We start from the raw sequence: 23,316 nt of genomic DNA on the forward strand, positions 1-23,316 counted from the left end.
GATAAGAACTGGGAGCTCCGGTGTGCCGCTGGAAGCGATGCCGTGCTGCGCCTGCCGCGCGCTGCTTCCCGGGCTGGCAGGATTCGTGTGCGTCTCAGCAATTAAATCTGTTGGTTTAGTTCTCAGGAAAGGGTTGCTTAAAAAAAAATTATCCTAAGTTTTCAAGGGAATGTGCAGAGTAAGAGGAATCCTGTGAAAGAGCAGCATTTCTGTCTGGAAAAAAAGACAGAAAACCAAACAAAAGCCAAATCAAGACTCTTCTCCCCCAAAATACGGAGCGTGCTTTGTGAGATACAGCTGCATTCAGAAATAATTCACCCGTAACTGTGTCTGCAGCCATTTGCCGGCAGCCAAAAATCTAGAAATTTGGGGTTTCGGCATGAAAAGCGCTGCCGAGGTCGGCGAGGTCCTGGCGGAGCTGGCTGGCTCCCGACGGATCCGCGTTTTGGGGCGGAATACGCCGCTGTCGGAGAAACCTCGCAGCAGGAACGGGCCCGGCCTGGGGGTCGAGGAGGGGAACGCTCGGTGTGTGTCCCCCGGGCCGGGGCCTGATGCGGGGCCCACGTCCCCCCACAGCGGAGCCCGCGCTGGGCCCACGTCCCCCCTGCTCCGCGGCCCTCACCGGGGCCCGTGTCCCCCCACGCCGGGGCGCGGGGCCTGCACCGGGGCCTGTCGCCCTGCACCGGGGCCCCCGTCCCCTGCCCCAGGGCCCGGTGTCCCCCCGCACCGTGTCCCCGGTCGCGTCGAGCCGCGTCACGGGGCGGGCCGAGCCGAGCGGGGCTGGGCTGGCGGCGGCGGCGGCGAGGGCCGCGGCCGGGGCATGAGGCGGCGGCGGCAGCGGGGGCGGCTGAGGCGGTGAGCTGGGGGGGGGGGGGGGTACCCTGGGGGCCGGGGAATGGCGGGGGGATCCCCCCTGGGTGAGTCTGGGGAGTCCCCTGGGTGTGCGGGGGGAGGATCCCTCTCTGAGGTGATCCCTGGGGGCGTCCCCCCCTTGGGTAATTGCTGGGCGGGGGGGGATCCCCCCTTAGTGATCCCTGGGGGATCCCCCCCTCAGTTGGTCCCTGGGGGGTCCTTTGCATGTGCTGGGGGGGGGCAGAATCCTCCCTCAGGTGATCCTTGGGGGATCCCCTGGGTGTGCTGGGGGGGGATCCCCCCACTGAGTGATCCCTGGGGGGTCCCCTAAGTGTGCAGGGGGAGATCCCCCCCCTTGATTGACCCCTGAGGGATCCCAGGGTATTCTGGGGGGGATGCCCCCTCGGTTGATCCCCGGGGGGTCCCCCGCATGTGCTGGGGTGGGGGATCCTCCCTCGGGTGATCGCTGGGGGATCCCCTGGGTGTGCTGCAGGATCCCCGGGTCAGTTTTGCAAGGGGGTGCCATGGAGCCGCTGGGCACTGCCCCCCGCTTCGCTGGGGCTCAGGGACCCCCGTGAGCCCGGGCTCCCTGGGTGCTCGGTGACCTTGGGGTGTCCCCTGTCCTGGGGGCTCTCTGAGGACAGGCGCTCCTCGCCCCGCCAAAAACCTGCCCCCGAGCCTCATCCTCTGCCTTCCTCCCCGAGGGCTGCGTCAGCCGTTAATCCTGCGGCGCAGTACCCATCCCCGCAGGGCTGGGGACGGAACCCTCCCGGGTTGCCCCAGCCTTGTCCCTCGCGCGTCCGAGGGCTCGATGCTGTTTGTATTCGAACTTCGGAGCTTGGGGGGGCTCTTAAAGCCCTGGCTCGCTCGGCAGCCGCCCTGCGGAGCTCTGCCTGCCCGGGCTGGGTGAGCCAGGGCACGTCCTGTTATCGCTGCAGAGCCGCAGCCGAGCGTCCCCGGGGTCCGAGCTCCGGTGCCTGCCTCAGGTTATTGCGGTGGGGAGGACGAGGCCGGCCGGTGGCGAAGGCTCCCGGCGCGGTTCTGCCGGGTAGCTGATGCCGGGCCGAGCTCGGCGAAGGTCAGCGTGACCCCGGCGGGGATTCGCGTACCCCGTCTCGGCGTCACCCTCCAGAGGTGCACCCCGACCAAAGTCCACGCATGACTGCAAGCCGGAGGTTTCCTCAGAGGAGGGATACGTGCTCTCCCGCAGTGAGCACAGCTCGTTAAACGAGCAGGAGGAACCGTCAAACGAGCTCTTGAGCACAGGAATTTGTTGGGAGAGCGGGACGCTGCGGTCAGCGATGAGATAACGGCTCCGTGTCCGATGTGGGACAAGGCTTGGGGCATAAGGGCGATACGACGACCCCCAGCGCCGCCGCCCCACCCTGTGCGGTGGTTCCACAGCTCAGCCTCACCGCTCATCTCTTTTTTTTCCCACTTTACAGCACTTCTTAACCAAAGTTTCCACAGTCTTATGTTTTTTGAGGGGGTTTTTAATCCGCAAGCCTCACGGCTGCTGCTAGAATAGAACTTTTCAATCAGTTTGATTTATATTTCATCAGTTTGATTTATATTTCATCAGCTTGATTTATATTTCATCAGTTTAATTTATATTTCAGTTTGATTTATTACATGTTGTGAAAATACGTGCAGTCTCAGGTGTGCGTCAGCCCGCCCTGTCCACGCTTACGAAAACCAGATGAGAGCAATGGGGAGCAGCTGCAGGGGCTGGCTCCTAAATCCAGGAGCCTTCGGATCGAGCAGGCTGGGGAGGAGAGCTGCTCCTTGCTCCCAGGTTGTTGTTTCCCAGGTGTTGTTCTCCTTCCGCAGAAATAAATGCAGCACGCGATGGCTTTCGAGGAGGGTACTTGGGTGAGCAGGGCGGGCTCGTCCCCCCCGCGCCTCGGCTCGGTGCCCTCCTGCGTCCAGGGCATCTCCCAGCTCAAGTGCGTGGTACGGGGTGAACAATTAGCAGGGAACGAGCTCTTCTGACCCGTTTGGGAGTCAGCTGGGTGACCTGCCTCAGCGGTGGGAGCGAGGCCAATGTCACAGCCTGCTTTTGTCACCTCTGGGCAGCAGCAGCAGCGTGGGCGAGAGAGCGAGGAGGAATCCCACAGGGACCAACCCGCCGTGCTGCCGCCCTGGGGCCACTCTCCGCCAGGTCCGTGCGGAGGAAAAGGTTTTCCAGGGCCGGGATCTGGCGGTGCCGGTGCCGGCAGAGCGGCGTGGGCGTCTGGAAAGTAGGCGAGGGGGTGACCTGGTTGTGCGGGCAAGGAGTTACCCCTGTTGGGATGGCGAGTGGTTAACCGGGTTGTCTGCTCCGGTTTTGGTAGGTGATTTGTGCCCAGGGCTGCCCCGGTGTGACCTGTATAACGTGAGCTGGAAGGAACGGGGTCGGGGTTTCGGTGTGACCGTGTAAGGGGCTGCCCGGTGAGGCCTACAAACAAGATACCGCGCTAATGAGACGTCGGCCCCAAAGAGTTAACGATCGCGGCGTGCCCCGCAGGAACCAGCCGAGTTCAAAGCCTGACATCAAATGCAAGAAATCTCAATCGCAGGAACCGCTCACAGCGTGAGATGGGACTGGTCTAACAAACCCCCGGGTCTCCGTGTTGAGGATGAGCAAGCAGCCGTCGGCTCCTCGGCTTTCCCCTCGTCGGCTTTGCTGCCTTTCTGGTTGTCAAGAAGAAAAGACCCGTTGGACCGAGGCGCGTAGTCTCATTAGAGAAAAGGGAGGGCGTAGATGGAAGAATGATCTGTTGTTCGCGCCGCGGGTATTGAAGGTCTGGACAACAGCGCCAGTGTCTTTGCTTTTTCGATTAGAGCAACCTCGTGTTATTCTGCTCTTGGATTTTTGTCTTATTCCAAAGAATATTCCTCCTGGGAAGGCAGCTGCCTTGCCCGGGTGTGAATATGATGTATACAGTCAAACCCAGCAACGGTTACGGTGAGTGTTTTACCTCCGGGAGACAGAACGTGGCCTGGTGAGCCCACACCTGGTGTTGAGGAGTTGCTCGAAGATGTTCACAGAGGTTACGGGTAGAAGGAGCGATAAATCCCAACCTTTTTTTATCCTGCAGTTTCTTTATCCTCTGATTTCATCTGCTTTGAGAGCAGCGGCAGGGTGTCACTAGAGCCGTTCTTTCAGAAAAGCACCCAGGCGTGGACTCAGAGTGGGCAAAAAACCTCCCTCGGATGCGTTCTCACCATCTTTCTCTCGACAGCTCTCCGCTTCCCAGCTGGGCTGGAAGCGTCTGGAATACTCGGATCTGGCTGCAGCCGGTGGCTGCTCTTATTGGAGCTCCACGGGAGAAGGATCTGCGGGCAGCGTTTCCGACCCGGCACGCGTGGGAAAGCGTTCCCTGCGTCGGGTGGTGAATGAGCGTGTCACGAGCTCGGCAGCTGCCGGTGGAGATAGGGGAACCAATTTCGCTCCCGCCCAAGCTGGGATGTGTTTTGCAAGGAGATATTTAGGTCAGTCTCACACTGTAACGAATGTTCACCATGTGATCTTCTTCCTCTTCGCCTTTATTAATGAAGTGAGCGTTTCGTGGGACTTGCTGCCGGCGTAAGCGCTGTTCCTCCTGAAGGAATTAGATTTTGGGGAAAAGATGGCTTATTGCTAAACTTTAGCTTTTTTTTTTTCTTTTAATGAAAGCTCTTAGGGCTGTGCTTTAAAAAGGAGCCTGTAAAGAAAGAAAATCGTGCAAGTGTTTGCGAAGAGAAAAGCTTTGCTCCAGCCTTGAGGTTGTCCCCGTCCAGGCGGGAGCTGCTGGAGGGGGAAGTCTCAGGCAGAGGCGGAGGTCGGAGCGGTGGCACTTCTCCTCTCCCTGGACCGAGGTGGCAGGAGGTATTTACTCACCGTTTCTCCCCACAGCGTCTAGCGATTTGGTGGCAATTAAAACCTGGAAGGGGCAGGGGCTGTCCGAGCCCCTGATGTGTTTAAGACCACGGTGTCACAGCTCTCCGTGGTGGCATCTGGCGTCTCGCTTCCTTCCAAGTCGTGCTCAAGGAGCCACGACAGGGCAGCCCGGCGTCCTCACCGGCCCTCCGGTCCCCAGCCAAACACCTCGCAGGACCGGAGCCGCTTTCCACCACCCCTGATGAGGCTGGAAGAGCTGGTGACTTTAGCCCCGGGTTTCCGCTCTGCAGGAGCGGCGGAGCTGGCTGGTGTGCAACCATGTGGGAGCAGCAAAAAAAGTGGGATGGGAAATCTTACGGTTTGGTGAAACCTCAACGCCTCGCTCTGCACCGGCAGAGGTGAATTCTATGCGTTCGTCCAGAGTTTATTTGCAAAGTGGCGGAATAAGCAAACTCCTTCCCTGCGTGCTGTGCCTTGGCGGGTTTGTTGGTGGGCGCGAGCGGCGAGTTGTGCGGAGCTGAGAGCTCCTGGAGCGTGCTTTATTCGTCTTGTGGCCCTAGAGTCAACGCTTTAGAATCTTGAGTGTATTTGGATAGATAAATAACAATTGTAGCCCTGCCTACAAGAAACGGTATTGCTCCAGCCCTGCGTGAGGTAACCCTCTCTGGATTATTTTAGTGTGCCTGGCTTGGTTACAAACCACCTTTGGAGCTGGTTATGGAACCGGGGAATTAATCTTTGAAAACCTAAAATTGGTTCAAATCACTTAAAATGAATTCCTGGCTCATGTTTTCCTTTTGTCTTCACTGAATCAATATTGCCTTGTTACAAGGAAATCTCCCGTTAATATACAATGGGCTTTGAGGAAGATTAAGTGCTTTACATACCAAACATATATCCTGGTGGTACTTTAACTTGTCCTTGAGGGGTTTGGGGGGGGTTGACCTTTTAAAGCCCAGAGGACGCCAGCTTCTTCCAAAGTCCCGTACCAGATCCCGGTTCCCTTCTGCGTGGATTAGATTTAAAAATACACCATGATGAAAGAGTTACGTCATGACCTTAAAAGAAACTTCAGATGCCCTGTAAAGGGTGCGGCATAGGTGTAATAATTGTGCCTGGAAGGGGAGGGATGGTATGTAATTTTGACACACAAAGGAAATTCCACTCTTGTTTCCTTAGCTGCAGTTTCACAACAGGCACCGTCCTAAGCCTGGCTGCTTGCAAACATTTATGTTTGCCTGGTCGGTCCACTCACCCCTTCTTCGTGGTGTTGCAACAGGAGTTTCCAAGCAGGTCCCGGGCAAAACATTCCCCTCCCGGCCCTGCAAGGTTCTTCAAAGCTGGAAAAAGGCCGGGGAAGTAAACCTGTCCCTGCCAGGAGCTGTTGGTTCGGTCGGCTCTCTTGTAGGTTTTTGTTCTCCTTCTTGACAGTTTTTTTCCTCCCTCTCCTTTGCAGCCAACGTGGCCAATCTAAACCAGTTTCCAGGCCACTGGAAGGGTTCTACCATGGGGAACTTCGACACGGACCGGAAGGCGTCCTACGGTAAGGGTCACTTTGTGGCACAGCAGATCGCTCTCATACATCGACCTTTAATTTAATTAATTCCTCCATCCTGCAAAAACCACCCCGAGGATTCGGTGTGCCCGTTTACCGCCCCGTACGCTTGATTACCGTAGTGGACACAAACCCTCACGCTTTTGAGGTGACCCCAGCAGGAGATTTACAGTTCGCAGGGCTCACTCAGCCTTGCTTAACTAGATGAACAAGCCTGTCTTGTGCAGACCGATCTCTCACCTGCCCGCACACACACAGGTAGCTCTAAATCCATTATGTAAACGGGTCTGCCGGCAGAGCAGGCAGCCCTGCCAAGTATTTGGGAGGCAGGGAAAAAGGAGGAGCAATCGACTTCAGTTTACTCTGATGATGCAATAGGAAACTTGGTAAAAGAGCTGGCCTTGGTTTTAGTCCTCCTTTTACAAAGGCTGGGCGCTGGGGACACGTGCCGCCCTTCAGCTCTCAGAGCAAAATGCCACGTAGGGAGAGCAGAAGTGAGTATTGGCTCGGTTCGGGAGAAGGGGCTTTTTGCTGAAGGTGGGCAGGGGAGGAATCGGGCGGTATTACAAGTCTTAACACGTAATCTGGGGGAACGTGCATTTTCATTGCTGGAGTAACCCCCCACACCTTCCTCACAAGTTAAATTTAGAAACTGTCCTGAAAATTCATCAAGGCTGCGTTGTGCGTTCCCCAGATAGGAACAGGATTCCGCAGGACAGCAGGGTCCTCCCGGGACTAAACTTCTCGCAGACGTTCTGTTCAGCCAGGAGAGTTCGGGGTAACGCTCCCTGTAATGGTGCAAAAATAGCCACGGGTTTCTCTTGGATCTGGCACGTTCAGTCCCAGTTAATCATTACGGTAATACTGCGGGGCTGCCGTTACATCACACAGTGTCCTGTGATGGCTTTTTTTAAATTAATCTGAATAAATAAACTGCCAGCTAGCTGGCCTCCTCTCACCGTGCGGGAGAGGGAGAGTTCGGGCAAGGCGGTGTGGTCTCCAAGGGTGGATTTACAGCAGTACGTATTATTGTCATTGGATTGTCTCGTAATAGCATTGGCTGCGGGGGCAGAACGTTCTCATTTTGCTCTACCTGTGGGTCTTGCCAGGTTTTTCTGTGTTTCCGGGGTCCCTCACTCACTCCTTCCCTTTCTGCTTCTCTTCGCCCCTCCAGAAGATGCCTCTGGGGAGCACGGGGAGGCCGTCAGCACCATTTCCAGCAGCATGAACCCGCTGCAGCTCCCGGACACCTCCTCGGAGGAGCCTTTTACCACCTACTTTGACAGCAAGATCCCGATTCCCGAAGATGAAACGGTGAGTGCGGCTGGGCCCTCCTCCACTCGCTCCGATAGGAAAATCCGATTGGAAAAATCTGTGAGCGCTTGGTACCCGCCTGAGTCATTCCCTTGGGTGCCGGTTCCTCTTCTTGCCTAGACTGGGAAGGGTGGCCAGGCTGCTGGAGGGGGACCTGGGGGAGAAGAGGGCGCGGGATCTCCTGTGCCTGCAGCGGAGTCAGTGATTCATCCCTCAGGATTTGTCTCCTGCGAAGCTCCAAGCAGCAAGATCTGCTAAAGAGCAGAGAAATGTCTTGTTTGTAGCCCCAGGGGAGGGGACCTTGGTTCTTTGTTCCCTTATCAAGGAAAGGGAGCAAGAGTGCTTCGCAGGCCTTTGTAACAGCATTGTCCCCTTTGCAGGGGGGTATAGGTGCCCTCTTTGCTTTTGATTAAGCAGCAAGGCAGAATTTTCGGCTGCAGGCACGGGAGGATCCGTCTCCCACCCAAGAGCGTGTCCTTGGTTGTCCCAGAGTCTGGTCCTAAACTCTTTAGATTAGGACCAGAGATTGCTGGAGAGTTTAGGACTGGATTTAAGAACAGACTGATCTTACCAGCGCCGCTTTCTGTTGTGGCAGTGAGGAAATTAAAGTCAAACCCTGGCTGTCTCTTGTCATTTGTTATGCCCGATAGCCGGGGTGCTTCGCGGGGATGATGCGTCCCCTGCGTTAGGAGAGGGCTCCGCTGCAGGGCTGACTCGATGTCTCGATCCTCTCTCCCCTTCAATAGCACTCGTGCTTTAGTTTCCGCAAGCTCTGGGCTTTCACGGGGCCGGGCTTTCTGATGAGCATTGCCTACCTGGATCCGGGCAACATCGAGTCGGATTTACAGTCCGGGGCTGTCGCAGGATTTAAGGTCAGTGCAGAAACTTACACATGAAGCGCTATAAGTTGTGCAACCTATGTACCCAACCGCGTTTGAGGGCAGGAGTACTGATAGTGCTGTTGCTGCTGAGCTGAAAACACCCCAGAGAATGAGAAGGGGAGAGTGAGGCGCTCTCGTACGCCCTCTCCAGCAGTGACTCCTGGCTTTACGTGCATGCGGATCCTTCCTGTGCCAGCTCCAGGCACATAAAACAGCCTCCGAATGTCAATAATGCGTATTTTAAAAGGCCTGTGATTCCTAAAGGTGCCGGCGGGGCGCAGGTGTCCTAGGGGGCCCGGGCCCTTGCTCGTGGCCGTCGTTTCTTGCTGCCCCAGCGCACCCACTCCTGCCTTCGTGTCTCCCTCAGCTGCTCTGGGTCCTGATGCTGGCGACGACCATCGGGCTGCTCCTGCAGCGGCTGGCCGCGAGGCTGGGGGTGGTGACGGGGCTGCACCTCGCCGAAGTGTGCAACCGGCAGTACCAGAAGGTGGGTGACCTCCCGGTCCTCGGCGGTACAGGGGGGCTCTTTGGCTAGTCCCGTGGGCCTGCATCGGTGTCGTTCTCTCCCCCGGGGCAGGCAGGTCTCACGGGACCTGTGAGCTTGCCCGTTCAGTGCCAAATCCTCCTCAGGAGAAAGTCTTTTGGTTGCTAAAATATATTTTCGTCGTGACATCTTGTTTTACTGTCCAAGAAGCTGGGGGGTTAAGTTGATTTCTTCTGTTTTGGCTTACAATTGAAAGAAAGGCAGAAAGATTTTAATTGTAGCCCTGATGTAGCACAGCAAAGGGCTCGTTAAGAACCTGGGCTGTTAGGAGAGCAGATGGGGGATGCTTCAGGTCCCTTTGGTTTCTTCCCCGTCTTGGAAAAAGGGAAGCACAAGGAGGGAGGCGGGGTGAACGTCCTGGCATTTGCCAGTGAATTGCAGTCAGTCAGGAATAAAACCCAGGATTTAAGCTTTTGTGTTTGGGCTGCTGCCTCCCGAAGTTGAAATACTTGTCGCTTAAATGAGCTCAATGAACCACGAGGAGAGAGAAATGGCCCTTTGGAACAAGACCATTCCCTGGCTGTTAAATTTCCCTGCTTAAGAAATCTTCACGGCTTGTGTAAGAAGGGGCTCTGCGTCTCCTTCAGCTGAAGATGAGTGAGGCTGTCCTTTGGGAAAGGGCGGTGGGGAAGTCGGTGATGTCCCCAACTCAGTGCAGTTCGATGTTTCTCATCCAACTCCTGAGACTTTGTCATTGGTCTGACCATGTGAAATATCTTCCGCTGCTCATTTCCAGCGCCTCGGTACACGGAAACGTCCAGTTTCGCTCTTGCAATGAGTGAAATGTATTGAGGCGAGTAATTTAAATTATATAAGTGACCCGGGAACCTCCTCCAGTGATTGCCACAGGTAACCTGGATTTCTGCTCTGGACCAGCCGTAAAACGGCAATCATCAACGTGTTTTTCACACCACGGCCGTAGCAAGGCAGGGGAAAGAGACCATTCCTGAATGCTCCATCCCCTGTGATGCCACAACCCTGTGGCATCTGGGAAATTAAAGGGAGGAGAAATCTTCCCTCTTTTTAATGGTTTTGGATATTTCTAGGTTCCGCGGATTATCCTGTGGCTGATGGTCGAACTCGCTATCATTGGATCCGACATGCAAGAAGTCATTGGCTCGGCGATTGCTATTAACCTCCTGTCTGTGGGGAAGTAAGTTGGGTTTATCGTCAGAGGGTGGCAGGAAATGAGTGCTCCCCTCTAGGATTAAGAAAGTGATGCCATGTGTGCCAAAAAGACTCATTTATTTCCTATAAATCTTCCAAAATAAGCTCTTTGTAGAGGGTGATTCATCTAAGCTGTGCTAGCTCTTAGATGACTCAGCCTTCGGTGCCTCTTTCTTTTCTTCGGCTCTAAGGAGAACTGCGGGTTCTGGCTTTTATTTTAGCTGTAACTGATACACAACAAAATTGGGCTGCAGCTTTCCTGGCAAATTTTATATTCCTAATAAAGGACTACCAGAAAGATCCTCTTTGGCCAGGAAGGTTGGAAATGCAAACCTAAGAGGAAGCTACAATTTTGTACCAAGTAGCTATTAAAGTCGCGCTCACTCCTGTCGTTCTCAGTGTGGACGTGGGATTTGCTCTCAAGATTCGGGGAGAGAGCTCTTATCTGAGCTGTTTGTGCAGAAAACAAACCTACAGTCCCTTGCCCTGTGCCGCCAAACGTCTTGTCAGACTGCAAACAAACCCTTGGACAATGCGGTTCCCCATTGTCCCCAAACAAGTGCCCTAAATAAAAAGAGATTTTGGACTCTGAAGTATTGTTGTGGCTGGCGGACGAGGTCAAAGGGTTTTGTAAGCTGATGTCTGCTCTTGCCCGTCTTTCGCAGGATCCCGCTGTGGGGTGGCGTGATCATCACCATTGCTGACACGTTCGTGTTTCTCTTCCTGGACAAATATGGTAATTTCTCCTCCTGAATTCCGGAAACTAAATCTGAGATTCAGCTTTTCTCAATTTGCTGATGGTCTTTTTTCTTCTCCCAGGCTTGCGAAAACTGGAAGCGTTCTTTGGTTTTCTGATTACCATCATGGCTCTAACGTTCGGATACGAGGTACCTTCACCGTCTGCCTCTGCATTTCCACCAGAGCTGTTTGGTGACACGTTCCCTCTACCCCCACCACTACTCCTGTGCCCGACCAAAACAGGGGGGCGGACACTTAAAATTAAGGATATTTGAAGCCGGGTCTGTGTTTCCGATGTGTGGCCGTCATCCGGCTCATACCCTGAGCTGTATTGAACGCTGCCTCTCCGATGCGGAGACCGGCACGTACTGTTCAGCGCAGCATCCCCGCTTTTACTAAACAGCAGACGATTGCGCATTGTGGTTTTGCTTTTTACCAAAGTGGCCGCGTTTTGGCTTTCGAGTATCTTCAAACAGGCAGCCTAGGCAGCTGTGCGACGCGCATCGCGCTACAAATACCCGTGTTTCTTTTGTCCCTCTGTCCAGTATATCACAGTAAAACCCAACCAGGAGAAGCTGCTAAAAGGGCTGTTCATCCCGTACTGCCAGAACTGCGGCACATCCCAGCTGGAGCAAGCCGTGGGGATCGTGGGCGCTGTTATCATGCCGCACAACATGTACCTGCACTCCGCCTTGGTCAAGGTAAGCGGCTGCGCTGCTTAACGTGTACGGGGAGGCCTGAAACGCTCGAGCGGTCACAGCCTCTGGGAGTCTGCTTTAAGCATTTCTTTCGGTGGGGACATAGCAAACCCCCTGAGGGAGGCTGGCTGGGTCCCTGGCACAGGGAAAGCCCTGAGAGCTTCGGGACGCGTGTCCTTTACATATGGATGTGGGACCAGAAGTGTGCATCTCGTGGCTAGCACTGCCACGCTGGCAAAACCAGCCCTTGCTTGTTCTGCAAATATTGGGGTTTGCTTTTTCTTCTCTCCGGCGTGTTCTCTTCCCGTCCAGTGACCCGTGTCCCACTGTCTAATATGGTATAATTACAGATATAAGTAATATAATGGCGAATTCCCGTTTCTCGAGCCTGCTGTTGTCACCATCTCCTTTTCAGTCCCGGCAAGTGAACCGTGCAAACAAGAGGGAAGTACAAGAAGCTAATAAATATTTCTTCATCGAGTCCTGCATCGCTCTCTTTGTCTCCTTCATCATTAACATCTTTGTTGTGACTGTCTTCGCTGAGGCTTTCTTTGAAAAGACGAACGCGGATGTGGTGAGTTGGGGCTGGGACTTTGCTGGGGACTTTGTTGGGGCTGTCAGAGCAGTAACGGGGACCGTGTGAGTGGAGGGGCAGCTCCAAGCCTTATCAGTGCCCCTGGGTGAAGCAGAGCCCGTATATTCTGTGCGTAAAGGGGGGAAAAAAGAACAGGGTTGCTGATTATTTCCATTTAAACCAGTCTGAAGAGGCACCCAGCATCTTGGGACCTCCAGCAGCCGCTCCTCCTCGCATGCAGCCCTTTTCTGCTCATCCTCGCTTCTCTCTCGCTGAGCAAAACCAACCTCCTGCCCCTTCCTATCGTTGCAGAACAACGTCTGCACGAACGCCAGCAGCCCGCACTCCTCGCTCTTCCCAAACAACAACCAGACGCTGGAAGTGGATATCTACAAAGGGGTGAGTGACCCGCGGGGCGGGATGGCCTCGTCTCCAGCTGCCTGGCGTCCTTGTCTGGCAGCGACCGCTTCTTTTGGGTAAACAGGGAGTGTTGAAGGTCGGGACCTGTAAAAGGATTGCCGAAAAGAGAGCTGGAGGAGACCCCTGGGGATCCTTGAGCCCAGCCCTTTGACCAAGCAAAATTATCTAGCCCTTTGCTAATCACCTGCGTCTAACCTGACCCCAGAGACTCCCCGGCTATCTGTTCCCCTCTTTTATTAACTTGGCCGTGACAAAGTTTTTCCTTGCATCCATCCTGAATCTGCTTTGTTAAAACTGCAGCCCGTGAGGTGTTGCCTTATCTGCTGCCGACGTGCGGAATGCTTTTCCCTCTCCTAGAAATGGATTATTCCTCCTCTTTCAACTCAACGCCCGTGATTAATCTGGTCACAAGGGAATTCACCTGCTCTTTCTTGTTCCCTCTCTCAGATGTGGGACTGAACTGATGTGAGACTGCAAATCTCTGTTCCAGGGCGTCGTCCTGGGGTGTTACTTCGGCCCTGCTGCTCTCTATATCTGGGCAATCGGGATCCTCGCTGCCGGCCAGAGCTCAACAATGACAGGGACGTACTCTGGGCAGTTCGTCATGGAGGTAATTAGCACTCTTAGCAGCTGCCTGCATCCCTGTTCTCTCTACTCCCAAGCCTTTAAAGCTCATATTAATGATTCCCCTTCTTTGGACACGCAGCTTTTGCTGGAAGCTCCATAAAACTCCCTGATGTGCCTTTCAAACAAATCAGCTTTCAATCCTGCCCTGAGCCCCGCTCTTCCTGCTGCGCTTGAAGTCTCCTTACTGTTTTCACCCAGCAGCTGCTCTCTTTTTTTCTGCAGGGCTTCCTGAACCTGCGGTGGTCCCGTTTTGCCCGAGTGCTGCTGACCCGCTCTATCGCCATCACCCCCACCCTCTTCGTCGCCATCTTTCAGGACGTCGAACACCTGACTGGCATGAACGACTTCTTAAATGTTCTTATGAGCCTCCAGGTGAGCAGCAGTGCCCAGTTTGGTGGTCAGGTCTCGGAGAAGAACATCCGGCACTGAATATTTCAGCTTCTGGTGCCTAAGGGCTTGCAGGAGGAGCTGAGCAGAGCGAGTTACTGTCAGGAGATGTTGATCTGGCGGGAGGTGGAGAGGATCGGCCAGGGTCTGAAATTGCTTCCTTCTTCCAGCCAGGGGAAGTCCCTTTGACTCACTTTACAATGGCTTTGGGGAAATGCTGTCAGATATGAGCAAGCCTTGGATGTTTGTCCGTGCTGAGATAATCAGAACAATTTCCACTCTTTATCCTTCTGTATTTTCTTGCTTATTCCAGCTTCCATTCGCTTTGATCCCTGTCCTGACGTTCACCAGCCTGCCCAGCGTCATGAATGATTTTGCCAACGGATTGTAAGTATGCAGGGAATCGCCTCCGAGCAGGAGACGGCGTGTTGCCCACCCCGGGCACACGTTTCATCCCTCTCCTCGCCTTGTGGCCTAGAGCATCTCCTCCAACGCAAGAGTGGTCCCTCCGCCTCACCCCGTTTTGCTTTGATTTTGCTCGCAGGTTCTGGAAGATCGGTGGTGGCGTGCTAATCCTCCTGATCTGCAGCATTAACATGTACTTCGTGGTGGCCTATGTCATGTCCCTGAACCACGTGGCTTTGTACGTCGGGGCTGCGATTCTCAGCGTGATCTACCTGTCCTTTGTGGCGTATTTGGTAAGTCTGGTTCAAGCTGAGACTCCTTGTAGGCAGGATAAGCCGATGGATTTATTTTCTCACCATGATATTAATATTGTCACGTTTTGCAAGCGTTAAAGTCGGTCACAGGGTCAGAACAGATGGGGAAGTTGAGGCTTTCGTTGCCAGATTTGCTTGGGAATCTGTTCTGTGCTGCGCCTACTAACCCACACGGCCTTTCCCCTGCTTTTTTGACCATCTCTTTAGCAATTCATCTCTTCGCTGTTCCCCAAAAGGCCTCGATTCAATGTCGCAGCAGGTGAAAGGTTGGCAGAGGCTTTGGAATAACGCATGGTTCCTCTGTACGTGTCTGTATAGTGCCAGAGGTGTAAAATCGTAGAATGATCATAACAACCACAGAATGGGTTGGGTGGGAAGGGACCATCTAGTTCCAACCCCCCTGCCGTGGGCAGGGACCCCTTCCACCAGACCGGGTTGCTCAAAGCCCCGTCCAGCCTGGCCTTGAACACTTCCAGGTTTGGGGCATCCACAACTTCTCTGGGCAACCTGTCCCAGTGCCTCACCACCCTCGTAGTGAAGAATTTCTTCCTCATATCTAATCTAAATCTGCCCTCTCTCGGTTTAAAGCCATTCCCCCTTGTCCTATCACTACATGCCCTTTAAAAAGTCCCTCTCCAGCTTTCCTGTAGGCCCCCTTCAGGTACTGGAAGGCTGCAATCAGTTCTCCCCGAAGCCTTCTCTTCTCCAGGCTGAACAACCCCAACTCTCTCAGCAGAGCTGTTCCATCCTCCGGATCATTTTCGTGGCCTCTGGCCCCGCTCCAACAGGTCCTTCTGGTGCTGAGGACCCCGGAGCTGGACGCAGCACCGCAGGGGGGTCTCACCAGAGCAGAGCAGAGGGGCAGAATCCCCTCCCTCGACCCCCTGGCCACGCTGCTGGTGATGCAGCCTGGGCTGCGAGCGCACGTTGCCGGCTCGTGTCCAGCTTTTCGTGCCCCCAGGTCCTTCTCGGCAGGGCTGCTCTCCGTCCCTCCGTCCCCCAGCCTGTGTCTGTGTTTGGGGTTGCCCCCACCCAGGTGCAGGACCTTGCACTTGGCCTTGTTGAACCTCATGAGGTGCGCGCAGGCCCCCCTCTCCACCCTGTCACGGTCCCTCTGGATGGACCCCTTCCCTCCAGAGTGTCAACCCCCCCGCTCCGCTCAGTGTCACCCGCAAACGTGATGCAGGCACACTTGATCCCGCTGTCCATGTCCCTGACAAAGATGTTCAATAATACTGGTCCCAGTACGGACCCTGAGGGACCCCACTCGTCACCGAGCCGTTGACCGCAGCGACCACCCAGCCGATTCCCTGTCCACCGAGTGGTCCACCCGACCCGTCAGCGGTGCCCGTCAGTGCTCGTTCACCTCTAACCCGCACCCGTATTACTTCTAATGACAATTTATTGACCCTCGAGCGCGCGATACCACTTAAACGAGCCGAGTCTGGGTCTCTGTGGCGTGCTGCAGCGTTTCTGATCACCGGCGCCTTCTTTAATTGCAGAGCTGGCTGTGTCTGATTGCTCTGGGAGTCTCCTTCCTGGCCTGCGGGAGAACGGTAAGCGTCACCAGGACACTGCTCGTGGAAGAGTCGCCTTCTCGCTCCGCTAAGTAGACGCAGTGTCCGTACACAGCGAGTAGCCATCAGAGCCAGTGCGTTTCTATGGTTTACTGTGTGAACATATACAAACGTATGTGCGGTTTGCACAGGGAATAGGCGTGTTAGGGGAAAAAAAAAAAAAAAAAATCAGATGTACGTATAGGGAAATGCGTTGCTGCTGAAATGCTTAGAAGTCGGATGGTTTCTTTGCTGAACGCCTCTAATCACACTTAAGGAGGAGCGTTACGGCAGTTGTGCAGCACAGGAGCTGCCTGTTTTCCAGACGCTAACGCGTTTTGTAGCGCAGAGGGAAGCGCACCGTGCTGCGGACTGACTCCTTTTCCCAGCTAACCTTTGCTCCAGCTTCTTTATGTTTTTGCATTAAAACCGGCAGACTCTCTCATCCCTTAGCATTTTAATCCACGTAGCGGAAACACTGAAGCTCCGGGTAATTACTGCTTCTCTGCTGAACTAGAGAATCTAGAAAAATAAGCTAGGAAATAACAACGCGCCCCTTTTGGGCGATGTTTGAAGGATGCTGCTGCTGCTGACACTAGGCAAAGCGTGACGCAGTGACACTACGTCCAGAGTCTACCTCTGCGGTCAGATTGCGGCTGCCGTTCACGATCTGACTGGATTTGATTTTTTTTTTTCACTTGAAAATTGAAAACAATATTTCTAATTCGGAGTGGGGCTGAACGCAAGGCACAGCTTCCACGAGGGCAGAATGACGTAAGGGCAGGAAACCTCAGCGTTGGTATTGTCATTTATTTTTTTTACTCGCCCTGGCGTGTGATTTCGGTGGTCAGCAAAGGAAACGAGTTTTAATGTTTATGGTTATTTATGGGTTTGTGAGTTTGTTCCCTATGTATGTGATTAATGGAAACGCTCTTTGTAGTTCTCAAAAATCCCTGGTTTATGGCTCAAAACACCACATTGCCGAGGGTGCCGATAGCCTTCTCCAGGGGGGTCATCACTGTAACACAACTTCAGGTTTTTATTTGCCGATCCTGCTTGGCCCCGTTTTAAATTCACTACAAAACCTTTCTCATTACCCTTCTCGTTAGCATTTAATGAGTTTCAGTTACCTTTTCGGGAGAAGCCTTCACCTGGAAGGTGACCTAAGTCTGATGTAGCGAATTATGAGAGAGAGAACGGTACGTTTTGCTTCTGCGATTAGAAAAGGTCGTCCATCATTTCTCCCGGCGTCGGATGAATTTCGAGGTGACCGCATGGCAGGGTGGTTTTAGGTGTCTTGATCATGAAAATCTCGGAAGCTGTAAACCCGGGGTTTATTTAGCGAGGTTTCTCTCCTCTGACCGTCTGGAAGCCGTGGCTGGCTGGCACGGTTAAGGCACAGCTCCGCAAAGGTTTTTTAGGTACCAAAATGCTTTTGTGGATCTGAAAGACCCGAGTACGAGTGGTTTGGTGGTCGCAAACAACCTCTGCTTGTAGATACCCCGCTGACTCAGAACCGAGCCCTGCAGCGAGGGCTCAGGACCCGGCTCTGCCGCTGCCGGCTCGGGCTCTGCCGGGCTCTGCTCGTGCTGCCGCTGGCGCTTTGCAACCTTCCCCCTCCGGAGCGGCGAACCCGGCTTTCCTAAACGCGGTTTACTTTGGCGAGTTTGGTCAGGACTGCCCAGGGTTGTTGGTGGGTTGGGCTCCAGCTTTAGTGGGTTGGGCTCCTCCAGTTAACGAGGCTTTCTCAAGAAATTCATCGCCTTCCTCGGCGTTTCTCGTGTGCCCTCTAGTCCCAGGCGGGGAATTGCTCTCCGAAATGAAAGTCCCGCGGCATTCAAAGCCTCGGAGACGATCTGCAGGCAGCGCGGTTTGGGGTTTGGTTTTAACTGTGATTTCTTTTCTCGTATGAACAAACCCCAGGCGTGCCGCGGAGCTCGTCTGACGGCGAGCAGGAGGTGAACGGCACAGTCAGGGGCAGCACGCTCGTGTTTTGAGCTCTTGGTAGTGTTTTAGCCGTCGCTGCCCGAGTTTTGGGGGAATTTCATGACGCCAATGACACATTTCTTAGACGCAGGTGACAAAACTCAAAGCACAGCATGAAAACTTCATTTTAATTACGGGCAGGATCGTTTACGCTATTCCTACCCTTTACCAAACCAGCTTCACTTCGCTTGCTCCCCCCTCGTACTGAGCAAGCATTAAACCACAATGTATTTCTAGTTTTCAAATTATTACTTCAAAAATTCCAGCGGGATTTAACCCCCGTATTGTAACGCTTGTAGGTTTTATACCTATTTCCACAAACAAAAAGCTAGCGCGTGCATTGTAAGTGGGAATTGGCGGGGGTTGTTGGACCGCAGGCGTGTTTGTGGCCGACGGGCTCTGTAATCCCGCTGTATTGATCCCTCCGATTTTCCTGTATTTGGGATTTTTGATGTGTAAGGTGTCAGAGGAGATTCTCCCGGCTGCTCTGCTGAAATAATAACTTTCAGACGGTAGCTCTGCGCCAGAGCCTCCGGATCGAGTTCTCATTCTTGGCTTCTGCTCCTTGTGAAACTGATTTTATTTTTTTTCCCCCCCCCGTATCTGCCTTTGAACCCTTTTGTACAAACTACCTTTTCGATTAAAAGACAGATACTTTTTCAACTTGGCTTCTTGGGTCTTTTTTTTTGGGGGGGATTGCTCTGAATCGCTAGCGATACCTGGCTATAAAGGAGACTCCCGACAGCTCCGATGCCCGCAGACCACGCTGGCAGGACGAGCTCCCGGAGGGGCGCGCAGTGCCGTGCCGGCAGATTCCCCATCCGCGCGGGATCCAGCCCCTCCGGCCTCCGCTGTATTTGCTCCTGGCTTCCCCGCGAGCACGCAGCAGGTCTGCTGTGACCCTGTCCCCCAGCAAGAGAGCGAAGGATGGGGTCCCCGTGAGCCGTGCGGTGCCTTCCCCCGCTGGGATCTCTTTGGTGGGATCCAGGACACGGCGCACGCATCCTGCCCTGCTCTTACTTTCTCGGCTTTTTCGCCCCCGGCAGTGCCTTGCTCCTGTCTGCTCCTCAGCCAAACTATCAGCTGCACTGAAAAAAAAAAAAATTTACTGTTTTTTATACTCCCCGGAGCCTCTCCCTTAGCTGCAGCTAAGCCCAAGTGTAGGTACGGACCTGTTTATTTAAAACAGAGCCTAACCCAGCCGGTTCGTAACACGGGAGGTCGGAGGGATGAGCCAATTGTCTCTCGTCTAAAAATCTTCGGGGAAAACGCTGGTAGAGGCAGAAGTTGCCGCCTCGCTCCTGCCTCGAACACCGGCTCCTGATCCAGAGGCTGGGAATTGGTGTTGCTCCGAGCCCCGCGATCTTCCCACCCCACCCCGGTGAGCTTCCCGCTCCCCTGGGAAGGAGCCGGGCACGGCGAGTGCCTCGTGTCTCTCTCTCTCGGGGTATTTCATTCTTATTTTATTAATTCGTAAGCCTGCCGCCATGCTCTGGGAGAAGGAAAGCCCTTTAGGGTTTGTTTCTGTCCGGTAAGTCTCGCTCTTAAAGCCTTGCGCCTGCCGCCTCGATTTGCCGCGGCCAAGGGGCGTTCGCTGGTCACGTTCGCCTCCGGGAGGAGGCGGATGACCGCCCCGCAACACGTTCCCTTAATTAACCAACCTGTGTAATCAGTGCTAATTACGGCTCATCTAGCCCCAAAATTCAATTCAAATTGAGAAGGAAATTAATTTAAACTAACGGAGGGGATGCTCTACAGACGAGAACGGCTATTCTAGAGCATCACCGTGGGTAGATCCCTTACAGTGGATCGATTTACTAATAAATAGAGTAATATTAACGCTGCATCAAGTTCTCTCTGCTTAATAACCGCTAATTATCGAAGGCACGGCCCGAGCTGCTGCTGTAAGCGATGGTCGGCACGGCGCGGCAGCAGAACGGCCGCCTGGGCTTGGTCCGAGCACGGCGCCGCTTTCCCTTCGCAATCAGCTGCACGCGGCCTCGGTGATTCCGGCGATGCTCCCTGCACGTTAATTAAGCGCTTGCAATTACCTAGCACCGTTAACCGCCTCACCAAATTTCAATACTCAAGTATCGATTTATTTTACTGTCACTTGAAAAAGTTGCTTTCATGCTGCTTTGGTTTGACTACCTGAGAAGAGAAAACCGAGAAACCCCAAACCTTTGGATTCTGCGGGTGGAAATGTGCCGGGGAGCGGGATGGGATCCGAGGAGCCGCCCTCCCCCCGGCCCGGCGATGCCCCGCGGGTCCCCGGGGAGCTGCCGTCCTCGCCCCGGCTGGCCCCGTCCTCGCCCCGGCTGGCCCCGTCCTCGCCCTGGCTGGTCCCGTCCTCGCCCCGGCTGGTCCCGTCCTCGCCCCGGCTGGTCCCCGTCCTCGCCCCGGCTGGCCCCGTCCTCGCCCCGGCTGGTCCCCGTCCTCGCCCCGGCTGGCCCCGTCCTCGCCCCGGCTGGTCCCCGTCCTCGCCCCGGCTGGTCCCGTCCTCGCCCCGGCTGGTCCCCGTCCTCGCCCTGGCTGGCCCCGTCCTCGCCCCGGCTGGCCCCGTCCTCGCCCCGGCTGGTCCCCGTTCTCGCCCCGGCTGGCCCCGTCTTCGCCCCGGCTGGTCCCGTCCTCGCCCCGGCTGGTCCCCGTCCTCGCCCCGGCTGGCCCCGTCCTCGCCCCGGCTGGTCCCCGTCCTCGCCCCGGCTGGCCCCGTCCTCGCCCTGGCTGGTCCCCGTCCTCGCCCCGGCTGGCCCCGTCCTCGCCCTGGCTGGTCCCCGTCCTCGCCCCGGGTGGCCCCGTCCTCGCCCCGGCTGGTCCCCGTTCTCGCCCCGGCTGGCCCCGTCTTCGCCCCGGCTGGCCCCGTCCTCGCCCCGGCTGGCCCCGTCCTCGCCCCGGCTGGTCCCCGTCCTCGCCCCGGCTGGCCCCGTCCTCGCCCTGGCTGGTCCCCGTCCTCGCCCCGGGTGGCCCCGTCCTCGCCCCGGCTGGTCCCCGTTCTCGCCCCGGCTGGCCCCGTCTTCGCCCCGGCTGGCCCCGTCCTCGCCCCGGCTGGCCCCGTCCTCGCCCCGGGTGGCCCCGTCCTCGCCCTGGCTGGCCCCGTCCTCGCCCTGGCTGGTCCCGTCCTCGCCCCGGGTGGCCCCGTCCTCGCCGGGGACGCAGGGACGTGCTTGCACGGGGGATGGAGGCTCTTCTCTGCCTCCCTCCTCACCGCTGGCACTCACGGCTTTTGGGTTTAACCAAAAACCTCTAAAGCTGAGCTTAAACTAACACACGAGCCTCTGGTTGGGGCCGCTTGTTCTTGTCAGGCTTTGTTAAACCCTGCTCAACTTGGGATTTGTTAAACCCTGCTCAACTCGGGCTTCGTTAAACCCTGCTCAACGTGGGATTTGTTAAACCCTGCTCAACTTGGGCTTCATTAAACTCTTCTCAACTTGGGATTTGTTAAACCCTGCTCAACTCGGGCTTCGTTAAACCCTGCTCAACGTGGGATTTGTTAAACCCTGCTCAACTTGGGCTTCATTAAACTCTTCTCAACTTGGGATTTGTTAAACCCTGCTCAACTTGGGCTGTTTAACCCTGCTTAACTCAAGCTTCATTAAACCCTGCTCAACTTGGGATTTGTTAAACGCTGCTTAACTCAGGTTTTGTTAAACCCTGCTCAACTTGGGATTTGTTAAACGCTGCTTAACTCAGGTTTTGTTAAACCCTGCTCAACTTGGGATTTGTTAAACCCTGCTCAACTTGGGATTTGTTAAACCCTGCTCAACTTGGGCTGTTTAACCCTGCTTAATTCAGGTTTTGTAAAACCGGGCTCAACTCGGGCTTTGTTAAACCCTGCCCAACTCAGGCTTTTCCCAGCTCTAACTCTTGTCCTTCGCCTCTTCCAGCGCCACCTGGGATTTGCCGCTTGCCCTGAACTCTTCCTCCTCAACAATGTCGACGCAGACACGCTCGTCACCAGATGACTCCAGCCGCCGAGATAGAACCGGTTTTAACGGAAACCCTTCTTGTGCCACAGAAAACTCTTCTCCATCACTCGAGCTTAGCACAGAACCAGGCACACGGTTGGGAATTGTGAGCGGAGCCCGGGATCTCTTCCGGGGAGGATGGCGGGACCAGACCGTCCCGTGAGCGGCGAGAAGAGCTGCGGAGCCAGCGCCTCGCATCGGCCACGGGGGAAGATCCCGGGTCCAAACCACGACATCGCCGATCTTGGGGGCTTGCGTCTAGGTACCTCAAAAGTTTTCCCCCTTTTTTTCCCCCCAAATAGTTGATCCGATCTGGGAAGGGATTCGTTGATATTTTCCTGATTTCAATTCAAATTTCTCCTGCCTGGTTGGTAGATCTGGTGTGGTGCTAATCCTTTTTTTTTTTTTTTTTTCCTTCCCCTAATTTGGGGAAAAAAATTGGAATTTTGAGCTTGGAAAACTGAGCAGGGGCAGAGTTTCATTACTAGTGATTTTATAGAGGGGGTGCGCTCAAATTAGGAGGAATGAGAGAAACCGTGGTGAGAAGCCACCGAGAAACCCGGGTTTGGTGGCCAGCGGGGCGCTCCCCCGGCCCTCTCTACACCCAGCACGTAATTACGGCAGTTTTTGCCATAAAACCTGGCCGCATCCGACCTCCTCCACGTGAAGATCTCCCCCTCAAGACGGCGGCTGCTGCTCCTTCCCACGGGCATTTTTCCCAGCCCGGAGCCGATTCGGGGCTGGTATCTACCTCTGCGCAGGCAGCAGTGAAGCTGCTATTTTCAGAATTTCAATTAAAAAGCCGAATTTGCCAACATTTTGCCCAGTAAAAGCCAGGCAGGGTTTGCAGACACGGGACGGAGCCGTTTTTCCGGCATTTCAAGAAGTTTCGGGTGCTGCCGGGACCCTCCCAGAGCCCAAAACCGATCCTGAAAACGAGTTTAAGGTCAGGCTCCGACGGCGACGTGCTTTTTATCCCCGCCCTGCTCCTCTCCTCCTTATTTTGGTTGATTTGTTTTGAGCCCCAGATGGAGGGTGGGTTTAGATGTCCTTCTTGCCTTTTTTTTAATTAAGTCTTCTGGTTTAATTAAATTTTTTCCCAATTAAGCCTTTTTTGTTTGTATGTACTTGGCACCAACTTTCTCCAACGCAGCGACTGCGCCTCGTGGAGAGTGCGACAGAGGGCCAGGCTTTTCCGCTAAAAGATTTGATTTAACCTTTTCTGTTCAGCTTTCAGCCCGTTTTAGAAATAAAACTGATGTTCCCGGTCCCTTTTCCCAGAGGAATTCATTAGATTCCCAATTTTTCCATACTCAAATTGCACTGTTGGCACTTGATAGCGTAGCTGCTGTATTTAAGGTAAGTAAATACATGGTATGTGGTGCGGGTAACTCCTAAATGCCCCGCGGATGCTCAGAGATCCCGGGATCCGGTCTCAGGTTCGCGGGGATGTTCAGGGAAATTCAATCCC

At 54.8% G+C, this 23,316-nt stretch overlaps 1 protein-coding gene across 8 annotated transcripts in view; it reads left to right on the top strand.

Annotated features, from left to right (window-relative positions):
• The window catches only part of SLC11A2 (solute carrier family 11 member 2), a 25,466-nt gene extending 2,353 nt beyond the window's left edge, over nucleotides 1–23,113 (top strand). The window contains exons 1-18 of one of the 8 annotated variants that reach the window (XM_075134012.1): nucleotides 3,029–3,092; nucleotides 3,186–3,799; nucleotides 6,171–6,257; nucleotides 7,444–7,583; nucleotides 8,330–8,455; nucleotides 8,832–8,951; nucleotides 10,055–10,161; nucleotides 10,841–10,911; nucleotides 10,995–11,062; nucleotides 11,459–11,614; nucleotides 12,027–12,185; nucleotides 12,498–12,584; nucleotides 13,096–13,215; nucleotides 13,455–13,604; nucleotides 13,933–14,006; nucleotides 14,164–14,317; nucleotides 15,841–15,894; nucleotides 21,765–23,113. In XM_075134012.1, coding sequence (XP_074990113.1) covers nucleotides 3,766–3,799; nucleotides 6,171–6,257; nucleotides 7,444–7,583; nucleotides 8,330–8,455; nucleotides 8,832–8,951; nucleotides 10,055–10,161; nucleotides 10,841–10,911; nucleotides 10,995–11,062; nucleotides 11,459–11,614; nucleotides 12,027–12,185; nucleotides 12,498–12,584; nucleotides 13,096–13,215; nucleotides 13,455–13,604; nucleotides 13,933–14,006; nucleotides 14,164–14,317; nucleotides 15,841–15,894; nucleotides 21,765–21,842 — 1,785 coding nt within the window. In that variant the 5' untranslated portion in view covers nucleotides 3,029–3,092; nucleotides 3,186–3,765 and the 3' untranslated portion in view covers nucleotides 21,843–23,113. Of the gene's footprint in view, nucleotides 1–777; nucleotides 856–3,028; nucleotides 3,093–3,185; nucleotides 3,800–4,336; nucleotides 4,703–6,170; nucleotides 6,258–7,443; nucleotides 7,584–8,329; nucleotides 8,456–8,831; nucleotides 8,952–10,054; nucleotides 10,162–10,840; nucleotides 10,912–10,994; nucleotides 11,063–11,458; nucleotides 11,615–12,026; nucleotides 12,186–12,497; nucleotides 12,585–13,095; nucleotides 13,216–13,454; nucleotides 13,605–13,932; nucleotides 14,007–14,163; nucleotides 14,318–15,840; nucleotides 15,990–21,764 lie in introns of those variants that run through there. The other 7 variants (XM_075134015.1, XM_075134016.1, XM_075134017.1 and 4 more) reach the window with 7 other exon arrangements.
• Nucleotides 23,114–23,316: the final 203 nt, after the last annotated feature.

The sequence above is a fragment of the Calonectris borealis genome, chromosome 30 (assembly GCF_964195595.1).
Source record: "Calonectris borealis chromosome 30, bCalBor7.hap1.2, whole genome shotgun sequence".
In the NCBI taxonomy this organism is placed as follows: Eukaryota; Metazoa; Chordata; class Aves; order Procellariiformes; family Procellariidae; genus Calonectris; species Calonectris borealis.